This window comes from Delphinapterus leucas, chromosome 8 (genome assembly GCF_059928025.1).
Source record: "Delphinapterus leucas isolate spDelLeu-1000000601 "Yukka" chromosome 8, BTC_Dleu_Yukka2, whole genome shotgun sequence".
Classification (NCBI taxonomy): Eukaryota; Metazoa; Chordata; class Mammalia; order Artiodactyla; family Monodontidae; genus Delphinapterus; species Delphinapterus leucas.
The window spans coordinates 39471345-39486612 of NC_143136.1; the positions used below are offsets into that span (position 1 = coordinate 39471345).

General features: G+C 35.9%; 1 protein-coding gene across 1 annotated transcript in view; it reads left to right on the forward strand.

Annotated features, from left to right (window-relative positions):
• Nucleotides 1-15268, forward strand: part of DNAH7 (dynein axonemal heavy chain 7) — a 248143-nt gene that overhangs the window by 176651 nt on the left and 56224 nt on the right. The window contains exons 49-51 of the mRNA XM_089915967.1: nt 8755-8945; nt 13015-13148; nt 13897-14232. Coding sequence (XP_089772093.1) covers nt 8755-8945; nt 13015-13148; nt 13897-14232 — 661 coding nt within the window. The remainder of the gene's footprint in view (nt 1-8754; nt 8946-13014; nt 13149-13896; nt 14233-15268) is intronic.

Here is a 15268-nt window from a genome sequence, read left to right on the forward strand (position 1 = left end):
GATTTACTATGTGGTTTATGTATATTATCTCTTTTTTATTATCTCTTAATTATATTAGAATTATGTATTAGAATACATAATTATTTTGTATAATAAGAAAGACACAGATGTGAGCTATGAATATTTAGAGCAATCAGGGAAGATTTTTTTTTAAATTTTTATTGACATATAGTTGATTTACAATGTTGTGTTAGTGTCAGGTGTACAGCAAAGTGAATCAGTTATACGTATATATACATCCATTCTTTTTTTGATTCTCTTCCCATATAGGTTATTACAGAATATTGAGTAGAGTTCCCTGTGCTACAGTTAGTTATCTCTTTTATATATAGTAGTGTGTATATATTAATCCCAGTCTCCGAATTTATCACTTCCCCTCACATTTCCCCTTTGGTAACCATAAGGTTGTTTTGTATGTCTGTGAGTCTGTTTCTGTTTTGTAAAAAAGTTCATTTGTATCATATTTTGTTAGATTACATGTATAAGTGATATCATATGATATTTGTCTTTCTCTGTCTGACTTACTTCACTTAATATGATAATCTCTAGGTATCCATAGTGCTGCAAATGGCATTATTTCATTCTTTTTTATGGCTGAGTAATATTCTATTTTATATATGTACCACATCATCTTTATCTCTTCCTCTGTTGATAGACATTTAGGTCGCTTCCATGTCTTGGCTATTATAAATAGTGCTGCAATGAACATTGGGGTGCATATACCTTTTCGAAACATGGTTTTTCCAGATATATGCCCAGGAGTGGGATTGCTGTTGGTATGGTAGTTCTATATTTAGTTTTTTAAGGAAACTCCATACTGTTCTACGTAAGAGAAAATTTCTTGAAGGGATTGGCACCTTAAATACTTCAATTAAAATTACTTAATTTAACTTAAATATTCAAAGAATTTCCTTGACACAGTAAAAACAAGTAATAATTGAGCATCTACCATGTGCTTGACATTTTGAAGATCTGTGTGATCACAGTCACATATATTGATGTTAGTATTGCATCATTTTAGAGAGGAAAGGGCCATACAATCTGTCCAGTGTTTTTCAAACTATGGGTCACAACTGTGGGAGAGAGAACCCACATAATGGGTCATGACCAGCGTTTTTAAATGAAACGCAGTGGAATAGAACATATAAAGCTGCATAGCACGGAGTAAAGGTAAGCATTACTTCATGAAATTTTAGAAGTTTTATGCATATGTGTGTAGTTGATAAAGATTTAAAATGTATTTCTTACTTGGAGTTGTGGCCATAAAAATCTGAAGTCCAATAGTAATTCTAATAACCACTACATTTTATTAACAAGGTAAGGTGACAGAGAATGTTAGTTACATGGCTTAACTAAGACTGTATCTCTAGTTAAGGGGAGTCTTAACACTAGTCCCCATGTCTTCTGCCTTTGTTCATTGTTTACTGTGTCACTCACAGTTGCTTTAACCTACTTTTTGGAATGAAATAACTTTAAAAATGGATAACGATAATTCACAATGCCTTCTAGCATTAATCATCAGAGAGAAGTGAAAAGTTTTAAATCTATGATAGAGAGAGAAACAGATGGCAGATTTTGTAACTATTTTTATATTTAATCTTCAAGTAAAAGAATCAGCTACTGTTACAGTTTTAAAACATAAGCGGTTAAAGACTCTTCCATTTAAGAAGTTCTCTTTAGATTTTGACCTATTCCAGGACAGTGGCTTCTGATCTCTCATCCCTCGCAGGCAGCCTGGGTAGAGAAGGCAGAGGTTTCGGCTTCACCCACCTGCCTCGGGTTCAACCAGAGCAGGCCTCCCTTTTTTTGTTGTTTATATTGAGTTTTAAGATAAAATCCTCTGTGAAAAAAGTATCGTGCTGCTTAAAAAAAAATGTTTGAAAGCCAATGTTCTAGAAAACAGAGGTACATCTGTATTAGCTGCACCAGTGGATAAGGTGGGCATAGGATGTTATTCATGTTAATATTGCTGATAAGGCAATTTGTTCACACCTCAATAAAACTGGAAGAATAAAAGAATATTTTTTTAATTTTTAAAAAGAAATCAACTTGTATAGAGGAGCTTTTAATGGCTTTCCATTAACTCCATGAAAAAAAACTCTTTGCATTTAGAGCAAAACCCAGCATTATCTGAGCCTTCCTTATTTTTATCTTATCTCCTAGCACTTCCTTTTCTTCCCCCCTTGCATATAACGTATCAGGGAGGCGAAACTACCTCTGACTCAATGTTTCTTTCATTTGCTCATTTCTTTGTTCATTATTCATTCACGTAACAAATATTTATTTTGCAACTAGCATGTGCCACTGAAAACAGAGCACGCACAGACAGACTTGATCTCTGCTGTCTTGGAGCTTATTGGTTTAAAGAGTGAGACAGAGATTACACGTGGGGTGAGGATTAGATGGGAGTACAGGGTACACGGGGGCAGGCAGTACATATAACAACATGGGGTTGTTTCTCATCTCTTAGGTTTCGTCTGTGCTCTTCCATCCATTTGGTGAATTACTTTAAATTTCACCCTTTAAGATGAGGCTCAAACACCTTTTTCTGTGACATCTCTCTTAACCTCTCCGATGAACTGCCAGCACTGACGCTTTTACAGATTTCTATGGTTTTTACAGATTTCTATTGTGTACATAAATGTTTCTCAACTCCAGCTCTTTGAGGGTACCCAGTAATTGATTAATCTACATTGAATACAATATGCTGCACAGCTGAACATACTATGCAGAGTTTTTCCTATTAATCTGAAGTCTAACATAGGATAATGTAGATAATTCATAATTAAAAACCTGATATCAGTTAATGTCCTAAATGCAAAAGAAATATGAAAAGAATACTCGGTTCTCTTTGTTGCTAAGAACAACTGCTTTGAGCAAGATGATCTGCCTTACTCAAAGACATTAGCAGCCATGTGTTTGGATTCCCAGTCTTGGCTTCCCACAAGGTTTGCAAATACTGTGATGGGCTGGCTTTTGGGAATGAGAAAGGAGGTTTTTACATAAACCAGCATACTGTTAACTTTGATGATAGAAATATGAAGAGAAGCCTGTCTCATAAATTTTCTCCTGTATTTTAACATGAAACATACTTTGATTTAATTAAAAGTGAAAGAAATCAAAAGTCAGGGTCAATAAATTAAGGAGAGCATTCTGGGTAATTCATGTATATATGGATTTTGGGTTTTTTTGTTTTTGTTTTTTTTCTGTTTTCAAGCTTAGAATACTTTTGCTTTTCCAGTAAGGCTTATAATACAGTAAATATTCAATGCTGAGAACATATTTCTATGAAATCTGGACGCTATAGAAATCTTTCCTAACAGGCTTAAGACTTTATTCTACTGGTGAGGAAATAAATTTTCACTTTTTGGGAAAAGAATCAAGTCTGTAATACTTAAGTTTTATAGTGTATATTTTAGCTTTGAGAAAAGACATTTATACATATTAATGTAGACATTCTTAATTCGTTGTGAAACTAAAACAATTTAGGGAGAATAAGGGATGAAATTGTATAATATCATTTTTTAGTAAAGAATAATTTAAATATTAGATTTTATGCAGAAATTGTTAATAAAAGTTGAGGCAATTAAACAAAACTTATATGTTATAATATTTCATAAACAGAATTTCAGTCCATAACACTCTAGCAAATTAATAGATTTTAAAAGTCTGATCATGTAAAAATAAAAATGAGAAATTGATATCTATTATCACTATTGTTGTTTAACATTATTAGGAAAGTCCTTTTCAATGAGGGTGCTATAATATTTGTAAAGAGGAAACAGTATTATCATATTTGTAGATAATATATTTCATCTAGAAAACCAAAAAGAATTAACTGAAAAGCTATCTAAAACAAAAACTTAGAATGACTTTAACAATGCATAGTGAAAAAAAATGAGAAAGTTTCACACACACAAAAAAGAAGACTTGAGTAAGACATCATTTTTTCACTGATAGGAAAACTAAATGTTGTGAAGATATGAACACTTTCAGAAATAAACGTTTTAGAAATAATACTAGTTATTACTTCTAAAGTTAGCCTAGAAGAAAGTACAGAGGCAATAAAAATTCAGAAGAAGAGTAAATTTGGAATTAACTGTTCTGGAATAAACTTTAATATTGATACATGTAAGCCTTTAATGCATTAGAAGGTAAGCGTTATAAAACAATGGAAAATGATAGGTCATTCAGCAAATGGTGCTGCAAAAATTGGTTTTGTGGAAAAACATATCAAGTCATAGTCTCATCTTACATCAAAATGTGCTCCAGATGAATTAAAGAGTTAAATATGAAAGAAAAAAAGAGAAGACATAAATGCTAAAAGAAAACATAGGGGAATAAGTTGTCTTTGATGGGAAAGAACTTTCTAAGAAAATACACAATGGAAAAAGATACAAAAGGAAAAGAATAATAGATTTGACTCTACAAATTTATAATTTAATCCAAGAAACATTATATAAAAGAAACTTAAGAGAGAATATCAACAATATTAAAAAGTACAAATAAAGTTTAAAAAACTAGCACACTGTGACAGTTGGTGCCCAGTGTTCCCTAATAACCGTTCTCACCTCCTTACTATTAGCACCCCCTGTGTTTACCTGGGCACATTGAATTCAGAGTAAAGGAATAAATTTCCTAACTTCTGTCATCATGTGACTGTGGTCTGGCCGTCAAGATGTAAGTGGAAGTGCCATTTGTGATCCCCAGAAAGTATCCTTAAAGGATACTTCTTCCTTTTCTTTTTCTTCTTTTTTTTTCTGATGGCTGCAATGTGCATGTTCTCTGAAAGGCTCTTTTGGCCGAAGAGATAAAGCTGTATGCCAAAAATGGTGAAGCAGCAAGATGGCAGGAACTTGGATCTCTGACAGTTTAGACACACTGTCCTTCCAGTCTTGGACAGATTACCTCAGGCTCCTCTTTACGTGAGATATAAATTCCTTCTTGTTCGTGTCACTGTTATTTGGGGTTTTTAAATCACTTGCCACTGAACCTAATGGTGAAAACATGCCCCACGATAGGAAAATGGGCAAATATTTTAGCATACAGTTTCTAGAAGAAAAAGTATAATTAGCCAAGGAGCACCTAAAACATCAAGCCCAAAATACAGATTTTAACAATATTTTTTACCTATCAAATTGTAAAAGTCATGAATATAACATTTAATGCTGGCAGTATCACACAGTGGTTAAGAGAGCTGTGTAAGGAGCCAGATTGCTTAGTTCGAGTTCCTGCTTTGTCATTCACGAGATGATTTAACTGAAAATTTTACTACAGTTGCCTTGCTTCAGTTTCCTCATCTGTAAAGCTGGGGTAATAATATTTGATAGATTTTTTAAATTAATTTATTTATTCGTTTATTTTTGGCTGTGTTGGGTCTTCGTTGCTACGTGCGGGCTTTCACTAATTGCGGAGAGCGGGGGCTACTCTTCATTGCTGTGCACAGGCTTCTCACTACAGAGGCTTCTCTTGTTGCAGAGCACGGGCTCTAGGTGCGCGGGCTTCAGTAGTTATGGCATGCGGGCTCAGTAGCTATGGCACGCGGGCTCTAGAGCGCAGGCTCAGTAGTTGTGGCGCACGGGCTTAGTTGCTTCGCGACATGTGGGATCTTCTCAGACCAGGGCTCAATCCCATGTCCCCTGCATTGGCAGGTGGATTCTTAACCACTGCACCACCAGGGAAGTCCCCTGATGCTTTTTAAAGTTGTGAGGATAATGACAAAATAAAATGCCAACATGATGCCTAGTGTTTGTAAGTACAGTGATATTATATAAAAACAGGTTTAAAAACAGCAAAGTGAGTGCTTATTGCAACTCTGAAACCTCTACAGCCTTTCAGGAAAGTAATTTGGCAATATAAAAAACCTTTAAAATGTTTGTAACTGTTGACCATTAATTGCACTTCTAGGACTCCAGCCTGGTTAAGTGATCAGAGATGAACACAGGGGTTTATTCAAAAAGATGTTCACTGCAGTATTAACAGTTGGAAAAATGGGAACAATCTAAATAATAGATTAATGTATTTAATATACTATGATGCACTCATATTATTTACCCATGAAAAATAATCATTTTATTCAAGCAGAAAATTATAATGAATTTAAAAATCATCTGACATACCTGTTTTTGTTAAAGTCTCAGCAGTGAAGGAAATTGACAAGACACTTTTAGGACTTTATTTAGCCAGGAGTAACCTGTGGGAAGAAGTGCTGCAACAGAGATCCAAATACCTGTCATCCCAATGCCCTGAGCTGCTGCTTTCCCATCCAGAGTGCACATCCCGTCCCTTGAAGGACTCCTACAAAATGCCATTCGAGTTTGGCTATGGTAGCACCCCAAACACCAAAATGTAAGACTTCAATTTGGCAAATGTATCAGGTACCTTAGCAATGTCACTGGCCTTTGATCTGGGATTCCCTTTCTAGAATGCTATCATAAGAAAATACTGTATAACACAAAGTTTTTGTAGACGGTGCTACATATAATCTTGAGAACAGGAAACAATCCAAACATCTAATAATGGAGTATTGGTTAAAAATGAGAGAACATGAATATTATAGACTATTATGCAGTAATTAAAAGCATGTTTATTTAGTTTTTTAGTAATTAAAAGCATGTTTATTGTGTTTTTTAGTAACGTGTTTTTTAGTTTTTTAGTAACATGTTTGTGTTTTTTAGACTATTATGCAGTAATTAAAAGCATGTTTATTGTGTTTTTTAGTAACATGGGAAAATATTTATGCTATAATGTCAAGCAAAATAATTAGGATATAAAATTAGATATATTGTTTAGTCTCAACTGTGTATAGAAAAAGATAAATAAAAAGTACTGGGCTTCCCTGGTGGCGCAGTGGTTGAGAGTCCGCCAGCCGATGCAGGGGACACGGGTTCATGTCCCGGTCTGGGAAGATCCCACATGCCGTGGAGCGGCTAGGCCCATGAGCCATGGCCGCTGAGCCTGCGCGTCCGGAGCCTGTGCTCCGCAACGGGGGAGGCCACAGCAGTGAGAGGCCCGTGTACCGCAAAAAAAAAATAAATACTGAAAAGAAAAATATTTAAATTCATATGTAGTTTTATGTCATTTTTCTATCAAGTTATATATACTATGAATAAATTATGTAAAATATTTTGGGGAGGGAAAGATTAAGAAAATATGACTAGAGGTTGTTTTCCAGGTTCATCTGTTGAAAGTGAGGCATATCAAAAATTTTGAGAGTTTGAGCAAAAATCCATTTAAACCAGGCAGTGCCAAACCAAAAGTGATAAGGAGCGGCCCTCCGACAGGAGCTGGGGAAAGATGTATACTGTACAGAAAAAGTAAGGAAGCAAAGAAAGGAAACTATTTGACTACAGTTTAAAGCCTGTTTGGCTGCTTGTGATTGGTTGTCCTTCGAGTTTTGATTTCATAACCTTGAGGCATTTACAGGCTTAAATTTTGGTTTACTTATGTAAGCTACCACACCTTACAGCTGTCTCAGTCTAATGGCCTCCTTGTTTAATTAATTTAACATTTCTTTATTTTTTCTCTATATTTTCCACATGTTCTACAGTAAGTGTGAGTTACTTTTGTAATTAAAAAATATAATAACCGTTTAAATAACTACAACTAGAAATGCTTTTTCTCTGGTGTCTTATACCTCACTGCCATCATACTTAGGCATATAGTGAATCCCAGAGCCGGGGGGAGTCCTGAGTAGCACTCTAAGACTATGGAAGCAGGCAGGATGACCAGATAGCCCCACCAATGAAGCCCTTTCCACATACATCCATTTATTTTTATGGCATCATTTCTTTTTAAAATTATTTCTTTTGGCAATTACCCATTTTATTTTATTTATTTATTTTTAAAATTTATTTTATTGAAGTATGGTTGATTTACAAGGTTGTGTTAATTTCTACTATACAGCCAGGTGATTCAGATATATATCTACACACATATTCTTTTTCACGTTCTTTTCCATTATGGTTTATCACAGGATATTGAATATAATAGTTCCCTGTGCTATGCAGTAGGACCTTGTAGTTTATCCATTCTATATATACCAGTTTGCATCTGCTAATCCCAAACTCCTAATCCATCCCTCCCCGACCCACCTCCCCATTGGCAACCACAAGTCTGTTCTCTATGTCTGTGAGTCTGTTTCTGTTTCGTAGATAAGTTCATTTGTGTCATATTTTAGATTCCACATATAAGTGATATCATACGGTATTTGTCTTTCTGACTTACTTCACTTAGCATGATAATCTCTAGGTCCACCCATGTTGCTGCAAGTGGCATTTCACTTTCTATGGCTGAGTAGTATTTCATTGTGTATATGTACCACACCTTTATCCATTCATCTGTTGATGGACAATTCAGGTTGTTTCCATGTCTTGGCTATTGTAAATAGTGCTGCAATAAACAATGGGGTGCATGTGTCTTTCCAAATTAAGAGTTTTCTCTGGATATATGCCCAGGAGTGGGATTGCAGGATCATATGGCAACTCTATTTTTAGTTTTTTGAGGGACCTCCATAGTGGCTGCAGCACCAGTTTACAAGGAGAGTTCCCTTTTCTCCACACCTCTCTCCGGCATTTGTCATTTGTGGAATTTTTAATGATGGTATGGCATCATTTCTTTATACTCAGAAGACAAAAATAGTTTTATGCGTAACTAGAAACAGCAGCAATTTAGAAGGCTGAAAGAATTTGGAGGGTTGAAGGTTTACAGTCAGTATTTAAAATAACATGAAATATTTTTCTGACTTTATTCCAGTGTTGCTAGAAAATGTTGGAGAAGAACTAGATCCAATCCTGGAACCTCTTCTACTAAAACAGACCTTTAAGCAGGGTGGGAGTACCTGTATCCGACTTGGGGACTCTACCATTGAGTATTCACCAGACTTCCGCTTCTATATTACTACCAAGCTAAGAAATCCTCATTATCTTCCTGAAACTTCAGTAAAGGCCAGTATCTAAAATAAATGTTCCTTTACCAGATTTTACAATTAATGGCTGAATTTTCCTCCTGAGCCATGAGAAAAACAGGTCTTCCTAAGTAAAATGGATTTTGTCCTTGTTTGGCATTTCCTGAAATTGCTATAATAATTTCCAAATGTTGCTTTTGTATGTGCATGCAAGTAATAAAGGAGCCTTCAGTATGCAGTGAAAAAAGACCATGAGAATCTAATTTCTGCAAGTGATATTATTCTTAGATTTGCATTGTTAAAAATAGATGACATATATGCACATTTTTCCTTTGTAATAAATCATAATATGCTAATTTTTAGAATGGGAATTCAGGAACAGAACTCCATTCTTCTTTCTCAGAATAAGGTTGCTGCTATCTGATTTTATATAGTTACTTAAAGGAACTGTTTTAGATCACTCGTTCTTTTAAAATACTAAAAATTCCTTTAAAAAGTAAAGTTAGGGCTTCCCTGGTAGCACAGTGGTTGGGAGTCCGCCTGCAGATGCAGGGGACACGGGTTCGTGCCCCGGTCCGGGAAGATCCCACGTGCCGTGGAGCGGCTGGGCCCGTGAGCCATGGCCGCTGAGCCTGCGCGTCCGGAGCCTGTGCTCCGCAACGGGGGAGGCCACAGCAGTGAGAGGCCCGTGTACCGCAAAAAAAAAAAAAAAAAAGTAAAGTTAGTTCATAAAATGACTTGAGACGTTGACCTGTAACCAAGCTTCTGGAGGTTAGTCCATTTTTTATTCCCAATTCTTAGCCCTGGTTGGCACTTGATAAATGTTTTTAGAATGAGCGAATGAGGAAGGGAAGGATAGTTTTCATTTATAGAAGCTAGGAGGAGGGAACATTAAGAAATATTCAGATTTTGAAAGAAACATATAGAGGCAAGATTTATCCAGAGGGTCCAAATGCTGTCCTTTATTAGAAATATTTAAATTAACATGGGCATCTCTCTGTAGAGACAGAGGAGGCACTAAGATGACATAATTCCTACCCTCCAAGGTGAATACTCATGGTCCCTGCTCTCGAGAGGCTTACACTGTAAATAAGCTGTATGTCAAGTGACAGTATTTATGACTAGGAAGACATAGAGGAACTCAGAAGACATAGGGGACACACTTTAGACTGGACCTTTAGGGAAGTCAGGAAGACTGGGGGAAGGTGGGGTGACCCTTGAGCTTAGTTTGAAAGACACGGTGTTAAAATATGAACATTCTTAGCGACTGTTTTCAGTTAATTAAAATAAACGTGTTTTCTAAACGCCTAAAAATTGGGTCATGTGTTCACCTATTAGGAGAGGCAGTATCTGCTAGTAGTTAAGAGCATGGATTCTAGAGCCAAACTCCCTTGGTTCAAATCCCAGCTCTGTCACTTACCAGTTGTGTGACTTCGGCCATGTTATTTAACCTCTCTGTGCCTCAGTTCCCTAGTCTATAAAATGGGAATAATAAATGTCTATCTCACAGAGCGATGTGAAGGCTAAATAATCTATGTAAAATGCTTACAGTAAGGCCCAGCAATAGTGTTATGAGAGTTAACTATTAGTACTATTATTTAACTTTTAAATATATGTGAAAAAGAATGACATGTAAGAGAAAATAAATCCCAAAGCTGCATTACCAAAAAAAATTTTTAATAAATCACATGGAAAACCTTTTTCACTTTTCATTAAAATTTATGAAAATATCACAAATGACATAAATAATAATTTATGTACACTAATAACTAGTTATAGTAGAAGTCATAAACCAACCACCGTGGAGAGGAAACTATTTTATGATTCAGTATTGAAATCCTTTAGATCCCTAGAATGTCTTATTGCTTCATTATTTTTAATTGCTGGGATTGATTAAACAGGGATTAGAAAACATAGTGAGGCGGTTACTTGCTTTCATTTACAAATTAAAATACTTCCTCTTGATCTTATTTTTAGGATCTTTTATGTACTTTTTGCTTTCAAAAGTACCCAAGGGATGGTATTGTGCTGCTATAGTTCTTTTGAATCTAAATGAAAATAAAATTATGAAATCATATTTGTATGATCTTAAATGTTTATTTGTGAGCAAATGTCTAGGTTTGCAAAATCTTGATCTCAGAACATCTAACATTAATGGAATATGAACGAATACCTCTTTGTGCCTGAGGTAAAAGCTGTAAAACATACATTTCCCTCAGCACTGTGACAATGGTTTGGAGAGTAAAGCGAGTGTAACCTGTGCACTTGGTTTCTCATGCCAACAGGAAAAATGTCTTGAAAACATTAATGATAATTTTCCCATGAATAAAGGCCAGAGCAGTAGAGAATTGCATAACAACACTGAATCATTCTTAATTGCTCAGTTTCAAGAATCGTTGCTTATTATTCCATATAAATTTATGATTATGCCTGTGTAATCTACATTTAGTGGCATCCAAGGCCTGCCATGGGGCAAGCCAGGGGGGACGGTTTAACCCGAGGACACCACCATGGAGAAGGTGCCTGGGTTTGGGCAGAGGAGGGTGTTGCCTTCACAAGGGTACAGCAAGGAGCTGTTTCATACTTCCTGATCACAGGTAGGAAATTTCTCACACAAACAAAGTTACTCCATTCACGAAGAGGAAATATTCTCTTACCAGGGAAGATGGGGAGACCCAAGTTCTCCCATTCCTCAGTCAGGGCTGAAGCACGTGCCCATGTTTCATAGTGTGTGTCTGAGATTTCACAATCAGTTCAGCTTAGCTACAATGAAAGGCACGTGAAAGGGAGGAATGGGCAGTGATGCTCAAGACATAGGTGCAGACCTTAATTCAAGACGTGAGGGCAGGCAGACTGCAAAATAGAGGCTTAAAAAAGCAGGTGGGCGGGGGAGGTCAGCTTAAGCCAAGGTCGAGTGTTCATCGGTTCATTGGTGACCAGAGCCAGAAAGTTTCTGCAGTTTATTGCTGTGTGTATTGATAGGTATGTGGAGGCAGGAGTGAGAGCAGATTGTAGAGGGCTGAGGAATGAAATGAGGCAGAGACAGAAAGCATATACAAGTAACATTTGCAGCTACATAGTTATGAAGGCACAAAGGGAGATGGTTCAGTAGCTGAAAGGGATTGTGTGGATGATTTGTTTTTTGCTTTTTAAAAAGAGTGACCTAAGCATGATTACTTTCCCACTTATGGGAAAGACTCAGGAGGGGGAGTTTTTTTTTTTTTTTTTTGCAGTACGCGGGCCTCTCACTGTTGCGGCCTCTCCCGTTGCGGAGCACAGGCTCCAGACACGCAGGCTCAGCGGCCATGGCTCACGGGCGCAGCCACTCCACGGCATGTGGGATCTTCCCGGGCCGGGGCACAAACCCGTGTCCCCTGCATCGGCAGGCGGACTCTCAGAGGGGTAGTACTTTAAGTTGTGGGCAACAGAGTGAGACCTGCCTGTAAGAGCCATTAGGTACCGGGATGAAGCAGGGTTAGCAGACTGCATCCTGATGGACACTGTTGAACTGTATATTCCTTAGTTCATAGTAGTGGCTGAGTATCATATTTTAATATGATAATATAATGTAACATAATATATGCTATGTTGTAATATGATTATATTATTGTATATATCATTATAATACATAATATGATTGTCATATTGTGAATACCGTATATACTTATGACAAGTAATTGTTCTTTTTTCTCTCATCTCTTTGTAAGATCTCCTTTGCTTTTTGACACCACTGGGATCCTTAAAACATAAATCAGCTAGTCCAGCCAATATGAAGGATGGCCTCCAGCCTGATTCTAATTGATTTGGGGATTAAAAGGTAGTCAGAAATTGGACCAATTTGAAATAAGAATAAATTGATCACCAAACAAAACCCTCTGAAGTATTACATTTATGACCATGAGAAACTTCAGTGGGTTTTTAATCCAACAATCCAGTTTGCCTATACCCTTAATCACCATCTCTACAAATTCCACTTTTCACACATACTACCATGGTAAATAGAGTCAGTTTTAAGATCAGAATTTGGAGTGTATAAGCAGAGGCTTTCTCTGTTGAGGCTTTCTCAACAGAAATAATGATGCAATTGTTGTGTACTCTTTCATTTATAGGTGACACTATTAAACTTCATGATCACTTCAGAGGGAATGCAGGATCAGCTTTTGGGAATTGTGGTGGCACGAGAAAGGCCAGACCTTGAAGAAGAAAAGCAAGCCTTGATATTACAAGGAGCTGAAAACAAAAGGTTTTAAATGTTATAAAACACAGAATTATTCTTACTTGTTTCAAGATCACTTAGAATCAATTAAAGTACATTTTAAAGATCTACTTTGTTAGGTTTAATAGGTGCATTGAATGGAAAGACTTAAGTGGAAAATATATGGTATTTATGGTATTAACACAGAGTCTCTATGTTAATTTGGAAAATTGCATTGCAGAGTATATTTTTACATACAAGTTCTTAGGCATTGGAAGAATTCAGAGGCCTGCCACAAGTCAAAGCAATATATTTTCAACTATTCAATGAAGTTTTAGCACAAAAGTTTCAGTATTCATTATGTAACTGAGGTTACCTGTTTTCACTGGAGCATAGTCTGAATGAATATGTTGCATTCCATTTTCTGCTTGTAACATCTATATCATAGGTAAAAAGGGTAATGCTCTAGAAGTCATGAAAAATTTCAGAAAATAAATGGAGTGATACTTTCCGTTCATTGGGGGCTGAGATTCTTAAGGCAGAGTAGATGGGCTTACCATCTCTCTCTCTAGTTACCACATAAATGATCATTAGAAAGAGAAGTGGAGCAGAAAGGCCTGTCTTTTTGACATTTTGCAAGATAAGAAATTAATTATGCAGCATCACCGTTATGGATATTTGTCACAATGTGATGCATTTCTTAAGGTTACAAGCTCTTTGTTTCTTAGGAAAGAACATATACATGAAGTGATTTTTAATGATTTCTTCTTCTTCTGAGAAAATTGTTTTATTCCAGGCAGTTAAAAGAAATAGAAGACAAGATTTTAGAAGTTCTTTCATCTTCGGAAGGCAATATATTAGAAGATGAAACTGCCATTAAGATATTATCTTCCTCCAAGGCTTTGGCTAATGAGATTTCTCAAAAGCAGGAAGTAGCGGAAGAGACGGAGAAAAAGATTGATGCCACCCGCATGGGCTATCGACCTATTGCCATTCATTCCTCTATCCTGTTTTTTTCTATTGCTGATTTAGCTAACATCGATCCCATGTACCAATACTCACTGACCTGGTTTATTAACCTTTTCATCCTGTCTATTGAAAATTCAGAGAAATCAGAAATTTTGTCAAAAAGGTACGTAAAAAACAATACTAATTAATACTAATAGTAGCTAATGCATGAGAAGTAAATAGTAATCGGTGGCCTTCGTTGTTGTTTCAGAGTGGTGTGCACCTTGCAGCCACACAGCTAGCGTGAACTTGATTAATAATTGTACCAGAAATAAATCTGAGGGTTATAAATTGAACAGATGTGACCAAATGCAGTCTGCAGGGACTTTGTTTAAATAGATAATGGGATTATAATGTAATTCTAAAAAGAGGAAACATTTACTTCTGTGTATCATTTGCAAAAGTTATTTGTGATGGGAGGTGTGGAAGGAGGAGGTAGTCTCCCTAAAAGATATGACTCTTAACCTCTGTAAGCTTGCATTCGAAAAGTTACATATTCACATTTTGATATATACATGTATAAAATTTGTCAGATAACAGGGTTTTTGAAAAATAATCTTGTGATTTTGTTATTCTTATTTATATAAAATACCTTATTTTACTGTTGGCTATTGCAGTAAGTAATGGAACTAAGACCTACTTAATAGTAAGTCTCTGAGAGAATAAAATTTCATTTTATTTGTTGTCAGTGAGATAAATTTTAGTTGGTATTGAAACATGTTTTTAATAGAGTCTAACATTAAATTACTTCTTGAACAAATAATTGCAACCTTTGCCCTTTATAACTTTATCAATCAATACGAAGCAAGATACTTCATACCCATAAAAGAAACTTGATTTACTGCTTATCACCCACAGTTAAGAATTATCTTTTAGAAATCCAAAATGCTCATCTCTTGAAATCTAAATTGAATTCCTTCATTTATCATGGTAGAATTTTGCTAAATTTTAAATGTTCTTAGACCGAGCAATTTTTGGTTAGTATCATTCATTATTTTACAAGCCTGTATATGAGGCTAATGAAGCTGTTGGATTGACACTTGGCTTAACAAACAATTTTTCAAATGTCTGCCCGTGAGAAAGAAAAGAAAGGGAAGAAGACGGTATCTTTACAGAAGGAATGCATGATGGTAGAGTTTAAAGTTTCTTTTTATATTATG